The sequence below is a fragment of the Vigna umbellata genome, chromosome 1 (assembly GCF_029865625.1).
Source record: "Vigna umbellata cultivar VRB3 chromosome 1, Vumbellata_1.0, whole genome shotgun sequence".
Lineage (NCBI taxonomy): Eukaryota > Viridiplantae > Streptophyta > Magnoliopsida > Fabales > Fabaceae > Vigna > Vigna umbellata.
In genome coordinates, this window is record NC_142165.1 from 51,179,457 (window position 1) to 51,202,195 (window position 22,739).

The 22,739-nt window shown below is 33.4% G+C and overlaps 2 protein-coding genes across 6 annotated transcripts in view; one reads left to right on the forward strand and one right to left on the reverse strand.

The window, feature by feature from the left end:
• Positions 1-1,238: 1,238 nt before the first annotated feature.
• LOC124842134 (FHA domain-containing protein At4g14490-like) lies at positions 1,239-4,579 on the reverse strand. 3 transcript variants are annotated; one of them, XR_015783313.1, is made up of 3 exons: positions 3,124-4,579; positions 2,859-2,951; positions 1,239-1,599 (listed from the first exon to the last, which is right to left on the reverse strand). XR_015783313.1 is itself a non-coding variant. In XM_088103676.1 (2 exons), the coding sequence occupies exon 1, from the start codon at positions 4,497-4,499 to the stop codon at positions 3,132-3,134; it is 1,368 nt and encodes a 455-aa protein (XP_087959802.1). In that variant the 5' UTR covers positions 4,500-4,579; the 3' UTR covers positions 1,239-1,599; positions 3,124-3,131. The 3 variants fall into 3 exon arrangements, 2 of the variants coding, with proteins under 2 accessions (XP_087959802.1, XP_087959801.1); XM_088103676.1 differs by lacking the exon at positions 2,859-2,951; XM_088103675.1 differs by lacking the exon at positions 1,239-1,599 and having other exon boundaries at positions 1,616-3,005.
• Positions 4,580-8,563: 3,984 nt separating this feature from the next.
• The window catches only part of LOC124842130 (vacuolar protein sorting-associated protein, putative (DUF1162)), a 58,003-nt gene continuing 43,827 nt past the window's right edge, over positions 8,564-22,739 (forward strand). The window contains exons 1-11 of one of the 3 annotated variants that reach the window (XM_088103677.1): positions 8,564-8,985; positions 10,174-10,251; positions 10,476-10,585; positions 10,782-10,875; positions 12,652-12,695; positions 14,174-14,242; positions 14,358-14,416; positions 17,860-18,067; positions 19,334-19,402; positions 19,515-19,594; positions 21,916-22,065. In XM_088103677.1, coding sequence (XP_087959803.1) covers positions 8,895-8,985; positions 10,174-10,251; positions 10,476-10,585; positions 10,782-10,875; positions 12,652-12,695; positions 14,174-14,242; positions 14,358-14,416; positions 17,860-18,067; positions 19,334-19,402; positions 19,515-19,594; positions 21,916-22,065 — 1,052 coding nt within the window. In that variant the 5' untranslated portion in view covers positions 8,564-8,894. Of the gene's footprint in view, positions 8,986-10,173; positions 10,252-10,475; positions 10,586-10,781; positions 10,876-12,651; positions 12,696-14,173; positions 14,243-14,357; positions 14,417-17,859; positions 18,068-19,333; positions 19,444-19,514; positions 19,595-21,915; positions 22,066-22,739 lie in introns of those variants that run through there. The other 2 variants (XM_088103679.1, XM_088103680.1) reach the window with 2 other exon arrangements.

Below are 22,739 nucleotides of genomic sequence, written 5' to 3' on the forward strand. Positions count from 1 at the left end.
GTTTTGGCAGTTGTATCAAAAACTGCTGTAGAGTACACATGGGTGAAGTAATAATGAACGCTGAAACTAAAAGGCGTTTTAGTAAGAAGTTTTATTATAGTATGACTCCTATTACATTATAGTGAAGAGTTTTTCATGGATATTCTAGATCTTGTTTGTAGGATCTTGTTGAAGGATCCAAAGCTTCTAAATGCAGAAAACTTGCCATAAAAATCCATCACCATGGCCTCATCAGAACCTCATAATCCTACTGCTTAGTATGTTATAGCCTTCCATTGTATACAAGATTTGGTGTATAAAACCTTGGGCACTCTTAAATGATACGCTTATATATATTGTTTTGTACTGATTAGAAGTATATAAATCAATTTTAAAGTTACCAATGTATTTTATTCTTCTACATAGCATAAAAATATGAAAGAATGAGATATTCGTTATACTAATTTCGAATCAAATAATATATTTTAGTCTTTTGCATGATTTACCAAAAGGTGTGAAATATTGTTAAGATTTTTTTAAGGGGATAATGTATTTAAACTTCAATTATAATTCACAATGAATTAAAATAGTTAATAGAATATTATCCGCTATTTTCCTTAGGCATGCTTAAAAAATCTTTTTCATTTAGGAGATAAAAATAAGAAAAAAAACTAAAATTAACTTCTTTTATCTTAAAATTAATTTATACATAATTAATTTATAACAAAACTCATTTTAATTAAGATATAAGTTAATTTTAACATTTTTGAAAAAAAAAAACTATTTTTCTCTCTACTGTTCTTCTAAACATAAAAGTTAACAACTTTCAATGCAATTTCCTCAAACATGTTTTCGAAATAAAAATCAAAATTCCAAAATGATTTTTCCGAAAAAGTTCAGTCATTTCTAACATATGAACCAAAGAAGAATAACTTTCAAGAGACTCAATGGAACTTTTAAAACAAGAACCAAAACAAAACTATAAGATGGAGCGAGAAAGTGATGACAAGAAAAAATTTAAGTTACTTCGTAAAATCTTAAAATAGCTCATGATATAACAATTCAAATGCTTAATATCATATAGATTTAAAAAGGGAAATATAAAACGGAAATAAGAGGATTCTTCAAGTTAACACTCAAGAAAGCAAAATAAATTTAAAATACGACCTGAACCAGAAAAAGAAAGGAGTATCAAAACAGGAAATTCAAAACTGATCACAAACAAACTAGAAATAAACTATAAATCATCAAATTGTACATCTAAAAAATGTAAGGTTCTTCATTTATAACAATCATCAAGCTATAACAAAATGATCGTTTAAGTTTTGCATACTCCTCTAAAACCATGATGCATAAAACACTTGACACTAAAATTTCATGGAGTCTCGGTCTCAACAGCATCTGTATTATCTATCAAAGTAAAGGGTCATCTGAATTATGCAGAACGCTACAAGACTGCAATGGCATGATAATCTTCCACCTGGTGGGTGGTGGGTATGATTACACAACAAATCCTCTGCATCATAACTCGAGCATTACCCGATGCTTCCAGTCCATCATATCTTTGGACAACTTGAGAATGAGAAATGATAAGGATTTTGTATAACTCCAAAAATTAGACTGTATCAAAGTATAAATACACATACACAAATCAGATCACTAAATAATTACACTCTAAAAAGCAATATAATATGATTCAAAATCAACAAAGAAGAATTTTAATGAATACAAAGTCTTGTAGCCAGACTTTCATATAAGTGGTGGTAGAATTTTCCACAAAACACGTATTAGTCATATCTCAGCAACTCAGTATATTTAGACTTCATCAATTGTAACTAAAATAATAAAAATAACTGGAGAGAACACACTTGCCATAGCTTCTTCGAACAACCCCTTGACTATATCAAACAAAAATGTAGTTCAGTAAAACAATAAAAGAAAGATGGAAATGGTATTAGTTATCATTAACACTCTGTCAGTGGTGTTTCAGAGTAAGCTTGGAGCATAAGAAACTAAAATTTATTATAAATTAATTTACTAACCATAACTTCTTAGTATCTCAGCAAATTACATTTACAATCAATCACGTTGAATAAATGACAGATATAGATGTGGAATGTTTTTTCTTACTACTCCGCACGCACCACTAGCATACAGTTACCGTACTTCTATGACAAATAAGTTTGCACACAACTGGTTTAGTTACAAATTACAACCTCCAAGCAATTTTGACTAAAGAAACAGGTTACAATAAATTATCGTGTAAGCAATGAAAATAGTTCACGATACAAATCAAACACGCCATAGAAAATGCTTATGATATGATAGGAAAGGAATAGGGACATCAAAAGTATCATAATATGCAGTTTAAAAGCTTTTAGTTGGTCCTGAATAACACAAGGTAATATTTTAAGGATTAAAACAAATATATGCAATAAAGCAAACCTACCATTATTGAAATGTTGGAATTTATATATAAAACCCAAATTCAAGTATTTTAGATCAGCATACACTTCTTTTTCACCGAATAAAAAATGTACAACTAAACATACATGTTTAGTCTGCTGCAGATATAGGATTTCATTTCACTGTACCAAACATTTTGCAACTCATCAAATGTATACGAAAAGCAATATATGAAGTTGTAGGTCTCAATCAACAGATAATTTGTGCCTCCGTAATGCAAAGACACTGAAACTAGAGCACAGGGACAAAATTCACTCAACTCTCTAGATAAATAAAAATATAGTAGGCAGTTGAGCAAGTCTATTTGATTTGTTGAGAACATAGTTGCAATTTGATATTTATAATAACATAGTATACAACACTGATACAAATTAATATAGAGATCTCACTCTTCCCAAGAAATAGCATTCTACCTGGTTCAAGAAAAGCTGCTCCATAACTAAAACCCTACACAAGTTAGATCCTCAGCCAGTGCAGATCATGCAATAGCAGTCCTCAAACCGTATCTAAGAATAGATACAAAATTCCATTAAGCAGCTTGAAACGTAATAGATATGTCTCTGTGACACAAAACCGCCAATGCAATAGGAACTAAACTTATGAAGACCATGCCCTATGTAAGCATACTTACAAATAAAACAAGTTAAACAAACTAGTAAAGTCGACAAGGAAACTAACATTTTGGCCTATCTCTCAAGTGCCATTTTATCCTTGGCATTTTGTCGTTGCCTCTCTGCGATGTACTCGAGGAGTCTCTCAGCTGTTTGAGTCATCGAATCAAACATTTCTTCTGTTTCATCTATTATCTGTTTGGGGAAGTGAATTTCCAAGAAGTCAAGCCACTCACCAAGTGTCATCTTATTCAAATCAGGCCAATTCCTATCATCTTCATTCGAATTCCCCTTTTCTTTCCCATCACAAGCCTCTTTCCCACCATTCCCATCTTCACCTTCTTCATCCAATTCCCTCTCTCCAGCAACAACCATATTTGTCTTCTTCTCAACATTCCCAGTTTTCGCAGTCACTCCACGCGTGTTCTTCGAATTCCGTGTCCCGCGCGCTTTCTTCGGTTCCTCCACCACCGGATCATCCAAATTATCATCACCGGAAACAGAAACCAGAACCAAACTCGGATTCCGCGTACTCTTCTGCTCCTCCACCTTCTCCGCAAGAATCAAAATATCAACACTCGATTCCTTATCCAATTCCCTCTTTCCAGCAACACCCATCTTCGTCTTCTTCTCAACATTCTCAATTTTCGCAGTCACTCCACGCGTGTTCTTCGAATTCCGTGTCCGACGCGCTTGCTTCGGTTCCTCCACCACCGGATTATCCAAATCATCATCACTGGAAACAGAAACCACAACCAATCTCGGATTCCGCGTATCCTTCTGTTCCTCCACCTTCTCCGCAAGAATCAAATTATCAACACTCAATTCTTTAAGCACACTCCGTCCTCTGTTCGACTTCCGCGTAACCCTCGCGGGAGGATCCACGCACTCAGATTCCACGTCCACTACACTCGCCTCGTTTTCATCAACGCTCTGAACCTGACTCTTATTCCCATCCTTCACTCCCCAACCTTTTTTGCGGCCGCGTTTCTTAACCGGCTGAGAAGGAGCCGGAACCGGAACCGGAACCGGAGCCGGAGCCGGAGCTGGAGCCGGATCGGTTCGACCGCGGCGCGTGGGGTTCCGTCTGGGGGGTAGAGCGTGTTGTTGTTGTTGGGAAGGGAGAAAGATGACGTGGATGGAGGTGAATTCTCCGATCTTGATGGTGGAGTCGTGGTGGAGAGCGAAGGGAGTGTTCGGGGGAATATGTGAAGTGTCCAAAACGGTGCCGTTTGAGGAGTCTAGGTCGCGGAGCATCCATTTGCCGGATTCGTTGAGAATGGAGAGGTGTTTGGAGGAGATACCAGGGTCCTTAATGGGGAGGGTGTTGCCCTTCACGATCCGCCCAATTCGGACAGCGGATCCGGGATTGAAGTCTAGGGTTTCGCCTTGGCGAGGGCCTTGCAGAATTTCCAGTCGCAGAATCGGAGCTTCTTCGTCCATTTCAAAGTGACTAAGCGATTTGAGTGAATCTGCACAAACAAAACACTCACCACACTCTTCTCCCGCCCACGCAAACTTCAAAATTATTCAAACCATTGTTTTAAACATTCTATATTTACATGCATATAATTAATATTAAGATTAAAAAATAACATGTAAATATGAAAATGTTTGTAGTAAAATATAAAATTAATATAATAATTAGTTAGTGTTCGTAAATCAAACAATATTTTTATATGATTAAAATTTAAAATTAAACTTTTAACTTATATATTATAAAGTATGTATATATTTTTTATGATAATATAATAATTAATATTATTAATGTAAACAAAATCGTTGTTAATTAGCATGTATATTTGTATTTTTTAAATCTTTGTAAATTAATTAAATTAATGTATAAGAGAAAAATAATGAAAATAATAAAAAATAATTAATTGTTATTATTAGAAACAAACTATAAATATAATAAAAAGGTAAAAAGAGAAAATAAAGAGAAACCGCAACAGTTTTATATAAAATATTTTAAAATAATAATTTTATTTAAAAAAATCAGTTAATAATTATAAAAAATAAAATCTAAACAAAAGTGAAGTAACATTTCATTTTAATAGTATAAAACTATTAAAACAAAACGTTACAAAAATGATAATAGAATAACTCGGTAAAATAAGTCTACTACAAAGAAGATGTCCACACATGTAGAACCATGTAATTATATATATATATATATATATATATATATATATATATATATATATATATATATATATATATATATATATATGTTTCATCCATTGGAACAACTGAAACCATGCCCTCTCTAAGACCAGTTAGAGTGATCATTGTAAAAGAAAAAACACAAATAGGCAAGCAATACAAAAGCAAGGGTAAACTAATATACAAAGAAATCAACATATTACAATTTAATATAAGAAATCATATATCAACATTCACAACATCCCATCACACACTTGATCATATCACAACTTAACCTTTCCACTCAATGATCCAAATCCAATTGTTGAAGGATTACACTCATGGTAGTATTTATATCTCTACAAAGTCATAAACAAGGGTCACACGACCTACTTACCCATGAGGTTAATCTTCCCTTACACGACCCAAATGGCTAGGTTAAGACCTCCTGTCATTCTCTTTGCTACCATATTCACTCAACATGAGTTAAATGGTTGGTAGAATACAAGGATACCTTCTCTCCAAATTATCAAGCATTCACCACACTTTCTTTACCATATAATCTTTCCTTGAGATTCTTCTCACAACACCCATATTTCATTCTCACAACATACTCATCATCATCATATCTATCCACCATAAACATACATATAAACATGTTCACAAATCATAAATATATGTATACACATCTCCATTAATCACCTTATAACAATCATCACATACTCAAGGTATTATAAGAGTAAAATCATTTATAATAATATGGAAATAATAATCACACAATAATACAATTTTCTTCATAGTAGTTTGATACACTCACTAGATACAGAAAATAGTCTAGAAACCCTCACCAACAGCTCTGGAAGGATCCAAAACCCCCAAAACGACTTAAAGAACATCCAAAATGGATGTTTAGAACCCCAAATTCGAGATTCCCCACAACTTAGTTATTGTTAGACAACTCCTCACCATATGACTCTTACCCATACGATCTCTTACAAGATGATCCCCTATCCTAGACGATCTCTTACCCAAACGACTCATTGTTAGACGATCCCTCACCAGATGACTCCTCACCAGACAAATTTTACCCAAATGATCTCTTACCAGACGACACTTACTTAGACGATCTGTTACCAGACGACTCCTCACCAAACAACTTTTACCCAAATGATCTATTATACCTAGACGATCTTTTACCAGATGATCCCTTACCCAGATGATCTCTTACCAGACGATTTATCAGATTTTTATACAATAAGAAACCAACTAAGCCCTAAACGACCCCAAAACAATTCCCAAAACTACAAACTTTCCCTTAAACCATGATCTTAGAATCTTACTTGTTAAAACTTTCATTTTTATGCCTATTAGCTCAAACTCACTAAATTTACATTTACAAATTCATCAATAAACAAATTTTAACAACGGCAAACCAGACACCCAACATGCATCAATTTTCAATTCAATACACCACCTTTCTTATGCACCTAATGATACCAAATTTCACAATTTAATTAAAATTCGCAACTCAATCATCACATCATCATACAAACATTAAATATTACATGCATACCAAATCCAAACCAAACAAACTAACTTCCCTTACCTAGTTGACGCTCAAACGATTTTAAGAATTCTAAAATTTCTTCAACAACTCAAAGATCTCTATTTGCTCCTACAATTCATGATAATTTGATCAGAATATACCCTCAATACTACTAATCAATAAAGAATCTTTAGAGAAGACTCAAACCCTAAAAAAAGTGAAGAAATTTAAGGAAGAATGGTAGAAACCAACTTACTCTATAACTGAAATCAATCGGCTAGAAAGGAAGATCTCGTCCCAAGGAACCCTCAAGCGATCTATGATCTTCTGATAGATGAATATGGAGTTAAGATTTCTAAAGAGAAGGTAGAAACAAATTTTAAAGAAGGGAGTTTTAGAGAGATAAAACTTCTTACATAATGAAACTCTTGATTAGAAAATTATATTTATACCTTTGATATTTTTGAAATAAAATAATGAAGTATGATTATTTAAAACACTCTACCACATCTAATATTCAATTTTTTAGGGTTTTACATTATTTCCAACAACAAAAATTTTCGTACTCAAAAATTCACTCACCAGGTATAAAGAAAAGATGCTTCCCACATCCCTTCTTATAACAAGCACCTAAATGTGACTGAGATACTACTCCAAAACAACCTGACGAACTAAAAACATTGTCTCTGCGTTAAATGCCCTAGTGTTCGATATTGTCAATTGATTTAGCCATTTAAAAATGTGGATCATTGGTTAAATGAAACACAAACATAAAATAAGATGCCATTTAATTTTACTATTAAATTGTCTAATTATTTCTTAAAATTTAATTTATTACCTAAAGTAAAATTATAAAATCACTTATTCTATATATCACATTTTTTAATTATGATAAAAAAAATATTTTTATGAACACGTGTTATTTTTTTAAATTTCATTAATTAAGAGGTTTTGTTTTGTAACCTCCTCACGTTTGTTTTGTTTTTTTGTCTAAATTTTGTTTATCGATTTTATCCTTATTAATATAAATTATTTTATCGTAGATAATTGTTATTTATTTTGTAAATAATATTTTATTAAAAATAGTTATATATATATATATATATATATATATATATATATATATATATATATATATATATATATATATATATACTCTTGAAGTATGAATACAATGTATAATATTTTATTGTATTAAAATGAAATGTGTATAATATATTATGAAATATGATCCGTGTACAAAATTAAAACAACATGAATTTAACCTTAAAGTTTTTAAATAAAAGTATATGCGCATATAGAAAACTTAAAAGGCAATGATACATTGAAATGTATTAACATATGGAATTATAAAAAAAATGAAGTTAAACTTAAAATATTATAAATAAAACTAACTTGTACATATGAATAATTAGATTAAAGTAAAATGCAAATATTGTAAAATGTAATCTCTAAAAAGAATATGAGTAATATGAAATTGAGGTAAAAAATTTTAAACAGAAAATATTGTTTTTCATTGCACATGTTATTTAAAATGTAAATAGTAAAATACTTTGTGACATTTCCTGCTACGCGGTTTAATCTATTTTTAAGAAACTAATGACAAGCCGTTTTGTCATCTAATTTTACCATAGCATTCCTTTATTTATTAACAACAATTAACAAATGTGAAACAATAACTACATATTTGGTTAGATTAAAAATTATTCATACGAATTTCAATACAAATTAGCTAAAAAAACAAAACTTATTTATCGAATAAAAGTACATTTTAAAACTTCTCTCAGTTGAATCCAATCACATAGAATGTAAATTGTTGAAATATTTAACCATTTCCCTACCCGCCTCCACCAACGCGGGGTTCCAGCACCAACGACATGTCACTCCTACCATGAAAACCCAAAAAAACCCTACAGAAAAGAAAAAGAAAAAAGAAAAGAAAAGAAAAAAAAGTAGCGTATTCCATTCTATTCTATTCCATTCGAAACTCGCACTGGCTTCGCTCCCCCTCTTTTCTCTCCCTGCTGCCTTCCTCTGCCCACAACGATATCAAACGAGAAAATCTATAATACGATATTCGATTTGTGTTTGATATGAGTGAAATCAAACTAAGGTATTAATGTTGCAACTGCCAAGATAATTCTCCCGCAATGTTTGAAGGATTGGTTCATCAGTTGCTTCTGGGTTACCTGGGACGATATTTCAAAGATATCCAGAAAGAGCAACTGAAGATTAGGCTCGGTACGTGATTTACTCCTTGTGCTTCTTCAGTAATTATATTTCCTATTGTTTTGATACTAACCTTTTAGGAGTATGTTAGTGCGTGTTAGAATTACCCTAGTGTTTACGTTGACGCCATTGCTGCTGCCCCTCATTCTTGTGAACTTGATTTCAGTGGAAACTCAGTTTGGACTTCCAATAATATTTATTTGGTCCTCTAACAATATTTTCAACAAAATATTGCCTCAGTGTATAACTTTGACACCAAATTGCCCTTTTGAAAAGCTGAATTTCTGTTTTTAAGGTTGTTGAAGGACCTCTTTGATTTTAAAAATTGGTACTGATGAGTCTTTATGATGCGCTGAGCTGTTCAAACTGATAGGACTTGTATCTTTGAAAGGCCAAAATGGAGGTTTAGTTGTTGATTCTGTCAGTCTGTGAATCAAAGTTAGCGCTATTGCATAGTGCCAGTCTCTCAGTGGCGAAAGGATGTAAACTTTCCTATATGTAAATGCTTTTTTGTGAGATTTTTCAACTTCACAGGCATTTTGAATTTCAGTAGTTATGCATGTTTGATTAAGGAGAAAGGTCAGCGTACTTACGGTGCATGAATATTTGCATCTTGATACGAATCAACGATTCATCACCTTTTCTTTTTTACTTTTCGTTCAGCTATTCTCATGAAAGAAATTGAATAGTCATGTAAACTTAAATTGTTAAATGAAAAGGAATTGAAGGAGCACAATTAAATTTTAATTAGTCCACTTTCCACTACTTCATTTGTCACTCATTCGTTCATTCAATTGGTGCACTTTATTTGGCTGTTAATTGCTTCGTTTCCGTTCTTTCAAAATAGAGGATATAACAACTCAGATATAGCTAATAATTTTGTTTTATGAGACTTAAGTTTAAGTATTTTCCATTTATTTATAGTCTAAATTTATTACATCGAACACTGTATCATCTAAATAATATACTTGAAGTTGGTTTTTATTGTCATTCGTCTTATGATTGAATACAAATTATGATACATAATGTAAAAAATTAGCATGGGGATTCACAGTTTGATAACTAAGATTGACTAAATGCATGATGTGCTTCCATTTGGCTATACTATTGCATTTTACTAATCCTTTTAATCATAAATGCTTGCACTTTAAATTAAGAATTTTGGAGAACTGATTTGAGCTGACATTTATTATTGCTCAGAGGAAGTACTACTGGAGAATGTAGAGCTGATACTTGATGCATTTGATTATCTCCAGCTTCCCTTTGCACTAAAACAAGGTATAGCAAACTCATCCTTCTACAAATATATAATAAACAAATGCAGCTCATTTCGATAAAAAATCTGGACCTGTTTTACTATTCCATTATCTTTGTCTTCTATTTATAATTATGCGGTTCTGTTTTTTATTTTTTCTGATAAAGTGGTTGATTGAAATAAGTGGGTAGGAAAATCCTTGTCGGAACTATTTTTCTTTCCTAACATAGCTTGAAAATTTGGCTAGGTCGAGTTGGAAAGTTAAGCATAAAAATTCCATGGAAAAAGCCTTGGGACCCCATTATAATAATTTTAGAGGATGTCTTTATTTCTGCATCACAGCGAGGTGATCAAGAGGTACGTCTTAATTCCAGCATTCTGTGTTCAAGCTTCTTTTTTCAAAAGCAACCTATAACCAATGACTTGTAACCATTAATGAAAAAAACATAGTAAAGGAATTTTTGATTATTAGTTGTGTCATTTGTAGCCAAACATTTTTTTATATACTTTATTTATTGTAGTCTTTATTAGCTATTCTATGCTGTTGTAATAGTGGAGTGCTGATGCTGTTGAAAAAAGAGAATTTGCTGGAAAAAAGGCGAAGCTAGCAGCAGCAGAGTTGGGAAAATTGTCCAGACGTGTGTGCGGTAAGCCATTTAACTATGATTTGAAGCATTTATGTTCAAATATATTTTATTTATTTTCTATGTAAGAAGGCAAACTATTTGTCAGGCTCCAATAAGGATTTGGATTGTATCAAACCTTGATTTGAGAGATAGGGAATTTATTTATAAGTTGAATGGAAGGCCTCAAGAAGTGTTTGCGGCTTTTTCCAAAGAAGTAAAAACTGAAATTTTCTTCTGTATGATATCAATTCTTAAGGTCTAACTTCTTGATAAGCTCTTTCTCCCTCTGCCTGTGGCTACACTGCCTTTACATATATTGAAGCCTAATTTTTTATCTGTTGGGATTTTTTTTTTCATATTCATTACATAACATAAGTTCGGTTGAGCCTTTGAGACCTGACTCATGGGTTCATATCCTGCAAACAACCTTTCTGCTTCTTGGGCTAAGGTTACGTATATCTACCATTGTGCTCGTTTTTATTGTTTACTTAATAAATAACAATAACATTGACATCCTTTTCCATTTTTCCGTGGTAAGTTTCCTTCTTAATTCCAACATATCTTACTAATGAATATTTTTAAGGACTTTTATTAAGCTTAGGTTCTCATGTTAGTGAATGAATTTCAATTTCTTCATTTATACAAAAATCATCTTGGGCTTTCAAAAATATTTGAGCTGAACTAAATGAATTCTGAATTTACTTGTATTAAAAAACTGAATTGTTTAAAATAACTAAACGGAATTGTTATACTAGTTTGATTTTTAACGATTAAATTGTTCCTAAATAGAACTGTTTGAACTAAATTGGACTGTAACTTATGAGATTGGAAAATCTATTCTAAATTAAGATGTGCATTGGTAATAATTCAAACAATTCAGATAGTTCAAGCAATTCTAAAACAATTTAGATTGATTTAATTTGATTCAATTCACTCAAACCATGATGTTATTACCATTATACTATTTAGTTCAGTTCTGTTGATTCCTCTTTAAAATTCAATTTCAGAATAATTCAATTCATGCATTTGCTTAGCCCTAAACTTAGCAGGGAGGGATGCGTAGTGATCAATTGATAGAATGGAGAATAAGGAGAGGGCGTGGAGAGTGTACTGTTGAAGGAAAAGTAGAAATTAATGTAGTTGAGTTGTTTGGTAGCTGTAGGACAGCTGTTTCAGTTGGGAACAGAGGTTGCAGTTAGGGGAACACCTGTTGTGGTTAGTGGGACAGTCCTAGTGGAAAACCTTTATATTCAGTTGTTTGAAGGGGAGAGAAATTGTAGGTTTTTTAGAACATGGTAAGCCCTGTGAGAAAGGAAGTAATTTCCTTTGTTTTTCTTGTATGCTTGGAAGATTACGGAGAAATAATATTTCTTACAAAAAATTGTTTTGTTTTGTTTTTTTTTCTTTTTTCATTTCTTTCGTGTTTCACACCTTCAATTGAAGGTTTCCTATCACTAATACATATGTTATATAGACAAGATTGAGACCATGAATTTTTATTATTTATTGGCGAATCTGTTTGTGTGGTTTTCAATCCCGATAAAACAATGATTTGGGAGCAAATGTTTTTCTGTTGTTGCATATTTTGCTACAGAGGACACTAGGATACAGTATCCTCCAATGGTTTTTTACTTTCCTCTCTTCTTTCTAACAAACATTTGAGAATTTAATAATCTTCCACACGATTAAATTTCAACTTTTGACCTGTTTTCTTGTGCTAATCCATGATCTGGTCAACCTAATATTTGGGTGAAGTATTTGTATATTTGGATTTTATTAATAGTTTTTTTTCTGCAGGTAGTCAAGCTGGACAATCGTTCATTTCTCATGTCACTACAAAGGTACCATATTTCTTTTTTCTCTAGGTATTATTGTTGTTTCTGCCTAGGCTAGTCTGTTCATATCAATCTAGTCTAGTTTGTCCTAGGTGTCAAGGACCAAGCTCCTGTAAGGTTGTGTTATTTAGTACATGCCAGGAATGATTTTCATTTGTAATGTGCCCCTCATTCAATTTTCTTAAAGTGTGGATAGAGCATTTTTTGAACCATTGGGCCCACCAGTCAAACTAGGAACCAGTTTGGTTATGCCCTCGACAGTTGGCTATTGCGAAGGAGTGTTGGTGGCAGCAATTGGAGTTTTGGTTAAGTTGATGGGAGCTTCAATGATGTCAGACGGAATGTGAGCTTCAACGACAAGGATGGTAATGGGAGAATTAACAATAATGATGGGTGTGTTTGGAGAGTAATGGGAGGGTCAGTGAGGGTGATATGAGTGTTGACGATGGCCTGCGACAGTGATATAAGGGTTGTTGGTGGCCATCAGCGGCAACTGGAGAGCAATGGTGGATGTTGCGGTTGTGTTTGCAGAGATGTAGATACGGTTCTGATTCACGTTTACGATCCCTATCAGAAATAGGCTTGTGTTTTTTAAACTCTAAAGTTGGGTAACTGAACCCAACCCGAAAAGCCGAATATGATTTGATTATTTATTTCTGTGTTAAAAAAACCAGGTCCACACAGACTCAGTTCATTATCAATTTTACTGACAATCATCCAATTTTGCAAGCAAAATCATGATCTAGCGACAGTTTGCGAAATCTCTGTATTGGCCCCCAAGTTTGCTCGCTTGGTCACCAAAACTCCCAATATCATGCCAGTTTAGGAGTATACTTGCGAATTTGACAACATTGGTTTAACCATTAAACCTTGATCTAGTGCCTTTACCAGTAAAATTTCTGGTTTATTTTTCAAAATATTGGAATAGAGAATATGTATATATATGTAGAATCATATCTGTTTTTAAACTTGATTTTTTAAGAATAATGTAGGTAGCAAGAACCAAAATACTTGGTCACATGATGTACCATGTCAATGACTACCTCTATTTGAAGCACTGTTGTTGCTAGGAAAGGGCGTAGGAATGGTTTCTAAGTTTATCTTCTAGTATTAATAAACTTCTTATGGCTGTATTGGCTAAGACTTCTGTTTTGCTTTTTTTTTTGTTGTATGCATGGTTGATTCCATTTTTTAAGTTTCTTTTCTGGAACTTGGTACTGAATAATTTAAAAAAAACAAAGGAAGAAGAAAGAGTACAATTCAAATTTATATGAAGATTTGTGCCATGATAGTTGCTATTGAGTTCTGTTTTTGTGGTTTTCTGTTTTAGTAGTCTACTTGTGGAAGATATTTTATTCTCCTATTTGTGTAATATTTTATATCTCTTCTTATCAAGTATCTTTTTCTATCTAATAAGACACTCATACTTGGTGCGACTAATGTTCTATGCCAATATTGTTTATGCCTTATTGCTTTTCTTTCAGATCCTTGACAGCATTCAAGTAGACATAAGGAATTTTCACGTATTATACAGTGATATGCAGAATGATATGGTATGTTTATGTTGCAAATATTCCCTTTCAGACCCAGGTCTTGCATGTTGCTTTCAAATCTACATATTTTAAGGATTTGCTTGACTGACAGTTGTTTGTTTTTAATGTTTTTCAGGGGCATGTTATGTTTGGTTTAAAGTTTACTAGCTTGACCATGAAGCAAAATCTTATTGGGTAATGCTCTTTTATTTTCGTCTTACTTTTATAATTAGACCTTTTCTTTTTTTGAAGATTTGTAGACAGGTTTTTTCTGGATCTATTTCGGGGCTGTGGAATATTTAGTCTTAATGTTTTCATGATTGTATTCTCGAGTTTGTCATGATATCTCTGGAATATTTGGTTTGAAAGTTGACTTCATTTATGGTGCCGTACAAAATATACAAGAGAAATTACGGTATATAAAGAATTCTGTGTTTTGTACATGTGAGTATTGTTATTTATAATGGAAAAGAGATACAATAAGAAACAAAATTAATATCTAATAATAGGAAAATATTTGGTAAGTTATTTCCCTATCAAATCATACCATATCTTCCTAGTTATTATAATCAAATCATATCTCTAATACCTCCTTTCACGCTAAAGCATATGTATCATATAATAAAAAACTTGTTACAAATGTCATTACCTCAAGGTTACTGCTTGAGAGAACCATGTAAGCCCTTTGGTTGTTAGAGCTAATGAGGTAAATAATATCTTTGACACCCAACTCAAGTTGGAGCATATGTATCATGAGTCAAACTTGTAACAAATGTTGGAGGGCATGACATTTGCATTTGAGCAAAACTTGCTTCGATATCTTCAAATCATACCACATCTTTCTATTTAATGTAGTCAAATCATAGCTAATGACATAGTGGGAGAAGCTATGCAAGAATCGTGACGAGTGAGTGAATCTTCTTTTTGCTGCAATACCTCAAACTTTTGGTTTCCTTGATGAGCCGAGTTGTATCACTAGATGAGACTTTCAAAAACCTCAGTAATTTGTAGTGGATAAATGGTATGGGCAGCACAACAAGGATGATAATGCCAGGCATCTCACATGGATCAAGAATTGGAGGGAATGAAACCACTGCATTGAAAAATAAAGGAATTAGAAACTTGCCATGTTTGGAATATGTGAGGTGAAGAGAAGAAAGGTGTTTTCATTATGGAGGGGTGTACTGCCCAGGGCACTGTTTCCCAGAAAAAAATTGAGTTATCATCTTGACTTAAGATGATGAATTGGGGGACATGACGGATGAAAAATCAAATGAGGTTAAGGAGTATTTGGAGAAAAATCAGGAGAACTTTGATCATGAATTTCAACGGTTGGACTTGTCCATCGTTTTGTGTAGGAGGTATGACCCAATCCCACACTATGAAGCTATAGGGAAGAGTGAGGGAAGACTCGTGTTGGTCCTAATTGATTGTGGGGCTAGTCACAACTTTATTTTGGTAGGTTAGTGAAGTCACTCAGCATGCAAGTGGAAACCATGCCACCCTACATCATAAGATTGGGAGATGGAGACAGAAAACAAATGCAAGGATGTTTCAGGGATGTGAAAGTACAACTGGAAGAATACAAGGTGAGAGAGGTGTTCTTTTTGTTTGAATTAGGAGGGGTGGATCTGATCCTAGGTGTAACACGGCTAGCAAAGTTGTGAAGTAGGTAAGTTGGAAAACTCTAACAACTAATTTCTGCAAACAAGGTTGACCAATTAAGATTAAGGGTGACCCAACTTTGGCTAAATCTCTTGTGACTCCACAATCTTTGAAGAAAGAAACATAAATTGAGGTTGTTTCAATCATATGGAGAATGAAGAATGTCGAGTTGCAGTCTAGGGATGAAGGGACAAACCACTTGATTGAGAAACAACAGAGTGAGTTGGGAAAGATTCTAAAGGATTGTAAGGGAGTTTTTTTTTGAACCAAAGTTGGTCATAAGATTCCGATCAAAGTTGGTGTGGATCCTATTAATGTGAGACCTTATCTATACCTATAAATGCTAAATATGAAAATAGAAAAGCTAGGTGGGGAGATGTTGTAATCAAGAATCATACGACCCAACAACAATGCTTATTCCAGTCTTGTCATCTTAATCAAGAACATAGATGGAAGCTGGAGATTTTTTGTGGACTATTGTGCCTTGAATAAAGCAAATATTCTAGACAAGTTTCCAATTCCGATCATAGAAGAGTTATAAGATGAGTTACACAAGTCACAATTCTTCTCAAAGGTAGATTTGAGGGTTGGATATCATCAAGTCTGCATGTATGAATCTGATATCCAGAAAACTACCTTTCAAACTAATCAGGGGCATTATGAATCTTTAATCATGCCGTTTGGTTTTACAAATGCTCCATCCACATTTCAATGAGCCATGAACAGCATAAGTTAACCATATCTTCGGAGGTTTATCTTAGTTTTTTTATGACATCTTGATTTACAGTAAAATGTAGGAGGATCATTTGGCATAGCTTAGACAGGTTTTCATGACACTACAACAACATCGGTTTTATGTTAATTGGAAAAATGTGAAGTTGGAAAGCTACAAATCCAATATTTGGAGCATGTCATCTCTCACAAGGGAGGGGAAACAGATTCCCAAACGATATTCGCCATCCTTCAATGGCCTATTTTGAACACCATAATGGCTTTGAGTGGGTTTTTAGGTCTTACACGCTGCTATAGAAGGTCTATATTCAATTATGGGATGATAGCAAGACCTTTGACACAATTGCTTAAAAAGGGGAATTTTTTTTTGTCTGAAGAAAGTAATTTGGTTCTGCAGCAACTTAAAGGGGTGATCACCACAACTCTTATGTTGTTACTGCCAGATTTCAGCCAACCTATCTGTATTGAATGTGATGCTTTTGGGAAAGGCGTGGGAGCAGTGTTGTCCGTAAGCAAGAAATCAATATCTTTTTTTAGCAAAGCCTTGGGTGAAGCTTCTTTGACGAAGTCAATTTATGAATGAGAGTTTATGCCTATGGTGATTGTCAATAGCGTGATGGTAGCCTCACCCGGACGATCTGATTGGGGTGGTTGCTGACCTGAACAGTGGCTTCGACGGTGGAAATGGCAGTGCCAACAACGAAAATGACGACGGAGACATCGGAAACAACGATGAAGACGGTACAAATGATGTGAAAAAAAATGTATAAATGGTTATCAAGGTACCCTGACTTTAGTTACCATATTTAATATAGTGAAAACTAGGTTTAGGGTTAATCTCCCTGGTGTAGAAAATACTCATAGGATAATATATTTTAATAATGAGAATGTGGACTAAAGCCCAAATACAAATGAATATGTAAAAATAACAAAATTAACATAAGGACTATGTTTTCTTAATTAACATAAAATGGAATATACCTAACAACGATAAATAACGGAATCAATATCTAATAATGAGAAATTTTTGGTAAGATATTTCCCTATCAAATCTTATCATACCTTCCTATTTAATGAAATCAAATCATAATTCTGACAATCAAATCATATATCTAACCTCCTTTAAAGTTCAAATTAAATTGTAACATTCTGTTGGTATGGTTAATGTTATTGTTTGAAATGTTGTCCTGTTGCAAATGATTTGACTTAGAGGTGACTTGTTTTTTCTTCCTATATGTCAGGTCTGTAAATGGAAGGATGAGAGTGGGCCAAGAACATAAGATTGTAGAAGTCAAGGGGCTGGAGTTTTATTCCAGATTGTTTCATGGCTCCTTGGACTTGGTAACTATGAACAGTACGGGTGACTCCTACTCAGCAAGCAATATTAGGTTGGAAGGAAAACATTACTATTCTATATTGGCACCATGTGATGCAACCTTAATTCTTTCGGTATGGACATCTTTAGTAGAACCCTCATTCTCCATAATTCCATGTTAACTTTGTATCTTACTAATTGTTGTTTTATTTATGATTTTAAATCACTATTAGAAAATGAACTGTACTTTATATATCTATATCTATTACAGCGAAAGAGAGACAATGTGTATGATGTCCTGCTTATGGTCGCTTTAATTGTTTTTCTTAGTTAGCAATGCAAAGTAGTTGGCATGCCCTGTTACATGATTCAATATCTTAAGTTCTAGCTGTTTTCTTTTGTAATTTACTTGTCCGGATGTTTTATCCCCATGTACTTTTCGGTCAGTAAAATTTCCTATTCTATAGTAATTGTAATCAATGTTGTTTATATTGAGATCCTACCAAGGACTGAGATGGGGTGAAATATTGTAAATTTCAGAATCCTAACACATGGATTGTAGGATCCTATTCAAAATGCAAAATTATATGCATGAAAAACGATGGAGTTAACAAAAATAACATCTAAATTACAACATTTAACTAAAATTCAAAAACTCATTATAAAAGGATCTCATGCATCGCACAACGAATTGTTATGATAACACAATTATAAATACTAAAACACAATAAAATGGTTCCAATGTACCCAAGCATCAAAACTTGAGGACATTTTTTGGCATGACAAGTTAACTCAGAATATAGATTGAGCTGAGATATAGAAACCAGATCAACATAAGTCAGAACAGCAGGTGGGAGATCAGAATGCTGATGGCCAAAATTTTAATGCAACAGCAGAAGACTGACCTGGAGAGATCAACAAGGGAGAGAGTGAGATAGATTTATGTGTGAAGAAACAGATAGTAGGGAACTTTATCTGTAACGGAACTAGAAGTATAGTTTATTTTTGCAACCTGAATTGTCGAAACCAAACACAAAACCAAGTTATTCAAATTGGTATTGGAAAGCAAAACTTGTTGATTCTATGTTCTAACAAGCAAGATCAGTGATTTCACTCTGACCCAGCATGGACAGCCTCCAAAACACGTAAGATTGTGCAATTTTATGACCTTAGCCACAATTTTGACAACCACTAACTTCATTTCTTGCAATTTTTTGCAAACACTCCAACCTTCTTTTGTATTTACTGTATATTTCCATTAATTGTGCAGTGGAGGTGTTTGCATTCCCCCCCTTATTATTTTTATGCATAACCTTCTGGTCAGTATTTGTTTAATTTATATGAAGACCATGAGAAGCCTTTCTTCCTACTTACGCTTTGCTTTTTATTTTCTTTTCCAGGACAACAGATTGCAAAAGCTTGATGACAATACTCCTCAGTATTCTGTCACTGCCGAATTGAGTGGCTTGGTTGGTACTCATGTTGTGAACTTTGTCAATTTAACTAAGATGTTGGTATTTATCTTTTTCTGTTCTGCCTGCATTGCTTATATGTAGTTCTAATATTGTCCCCATTTATCAGGTTATATCCTTAGACGAGGTTCAGTTACAGCACATGTGTCTTGTGTGGGATTATATTTGCACTTGTAGATTAAGAGAAAAGTAAGTTCCTTGCCAGAAGCTTGACTTGAAAATATGAGGATAAACATTTGTGTCATAATTGAGTCTGATTACAACAAATAAGAAAATCTCACCTAGTCAATTCTTGTAAGGAATAACTCAATCTTCATAAAGGAAAAAGGAAATAGACACATTAAGCTCATGCTGCACATGTTACAATAGCATGCAATAGTTGTTTTTGTACTTTCACATGATGCATAAATGGTTATTTTTTATAGAAACAAAATAACATTTGTCGAATATAATGAAAAACTATGTATGGATTAATCTTCCTTGTGTTGAATATATACATAGGGTACTCTATTTGTAATAGAAAAAATATTAGCTAAGTCCAAAATAAAAATAAGGAATAATAACAAACTAGGTAAAGATAAAATATAAAGATAAGATAAAAATAATATATCTAACACTCCCCCTCAAGCTTGTGCATACAAATTGTATGTACCAAGCTTGTTAATAATATAATCAATAAAGACTTATTGAAAATATCTGTTTCTGCACTTGAGTGACATTAAATTGTTAAGGTTTGGAAAAACGACATAGAAGACGAAGTACCAACTCAAAAGACTCCCCTGAGCAACAAATTTGGGAGGTTGTTCCATGTAAATCTCTTCTTGAAAATCGTTGTTAAGGAATGCATTGTTGACATCCAATGGATAAATAGGTCATTGTTGAAGAGCCACAATGATTATAAATAAACTAAAAAAAGCCATCTTTGCCACGGGAGAAAAAACATATATGGATGGGTCAAACACAATGGTGATAGAAGGGAGGTCAGAAGAGATAGCAGCGGAAGAAGTCATTGACGAATGAGAGAGAGAAACCTTAAAAATCCTACATTCTCCAATCAAGGCACCTGAAAAAGGAAAAAGAGCAACCTCGATGCTCTGAATAGCTGCCTAAGAGGAGACGGGACGTGTGACTATGCACGATGAACCTGATAGAGGAAAAAGAGCGACCTTGACACTCTAAATCGCTGCCTAAAAGGAGACGATACTTGCCACCACGCATGACGGAAAAAGGAGCAGATCCACAACTTCAAAAGGCATCGAGAGTGCGTAGGAGCTCCGATGAAGCCTTTGTTGACAGCACTGTGGTCGCCTGGCCAAGACGATCAAAACCGTGTGATTGTTGGTCGAAACTAAAATTCCGGTAGTGGCAGCGGTAGACGATAGCGGTAGATGATGGCACCACTGACAGTAGTAGATGATAGAGGCAACAAAATTTTTTCCTCAAAAGAACTTGGCTCTAGATACCATGTTGAATATAATGAAAAACTATGTATGGATTAATCTCTCTTGTGTTGAATATACACATTGGATACTCTATTTATAATAGAAGAAATATGGACTAAGCTCAAAATAAAAATAAGGAATAATAACAAACTAGTTAAAGATAAAATATAAAGATAAGATAAAGATAATATATCTAACAACATTGATATATATGAAGTGAAACACGAGGCAAGGTTAAAACACTGACAATTATTTACTGTTCACTTAATTTTTCTAAAACAATTTTAATTTTGGAAAAAGATTGTAGAAACTCTTCAGCTGATCAGAAAGGTTTGTGAATCTAATATTAAAGTAAAAAATTGTCAGTCTGTCAATTTTTCTTATTGCAGTAGTTGGAATCAGATCAGTGGATGTGAAAATATTTGCAGTTATTGACTGCTCACTTATTCTAGTATTATATCAACAGTACAATTCTCTTTTATGAATTCCGAGTATATTCATTGATTTATTCTTTTCATCTATTGTTAATTGCGAAAAGATTTATCTAGGAAGACACGTGGTTCCACCAATTGTATAATTTTCGTGTTCTGCATAAAAGCTAGATCTAACTTCAGCACTAACCATGCACTTTTCATTATACACATTGGTTATCTGAGTTAAAGCTAAAACTGGTTTCAGACTTCCATTCTTATGCGGAATAGTGTATCACAAGGATAAAAAATGAATACTTGTTTAGTGACTCAGGAGTTGTAATTTCTTGACAGGCTAAACTGGTTTCAGACTTTCAGTTGTTACATTTGATAACAGAAGTATTGTGTAAATACTTGGTACTTGCAGCAATTACTCTATGGCTCCTTCAAATCTTTGATTATCCAAATGTAATTAATTTGTTGTTTTCCCTTCCGTGAGCATTAAGTGGGGAAAATCACCTTTCTGGGATCATCCTAATAGCATTATTCTAATTTTATGTTTCCTTTTCGTTCAGTTCTTGCTTCTCCAATGATGTTGTCTCTTATGTAAAAAGTACAGCTTTATGTTTTTAAAATTTTTAATCTTTATATTATATAGGTATGGACGCTTTCGCCCTTGGCATTGTCTTTTACCAAGAAAATGTGCAGGCTGGCAAATATTTTGGTGGCACTATGCACAGCAATCAGTTCTTTATGATGTTCGTAGGAAATTGAAGAAAACATCATGGAGATACTTTGGTGATCGATTGTAAGTTCATGTATTATAGTTTTGTTCTGAATAAGGGTTGTGTTTGATTTCGTTGTGATTGGAGACCATTTTATGTCTCTCCTCCCTTGTGTGGACTCTCTCTCTCCCGTTCTAGTTTTCTCTCTCCTCCACGTTAATATGGTAACTTCAGGAATTGCTTCTTGATCTGAATTTGCTATCTTTACTTTGTCGATGTCATCCTCTGTATTGGCAAGTTAGATGGCAATAATTATGACACCTTGGCCTCTCATATCAAGGTATGGCATCAAGGACAAGATTATGGTAATCCTCATTTCCAGAAAAGATGTTTATGATGATATTATTCATAGAGGAGCAATTGCTCTTAAATACAATACATAGACATAATAACTTAAAATCCTAATTTATAATGGATATAATCAAAGATCTTGTACAATAAATATATAATATGCTGCCAGCCTATTAATTTTCCTAATTATGAAATGTAATTAAATTTCTTAGTTATGCAATTAAAATTGTACACCGAAATATTAAATGCAGCATAAATCAAGGGATTTTGGCACTGCCCTCAAGTTGGTGAGTGGATGTTATCCATTCCCAACTTGCCAACAATAGATTGAAATGTAGCACTGGTTTTCCCTTTTGTCAATACATATGCAAGTTGATTTCCTGGGGAGTGGTGTTTATATTGACTC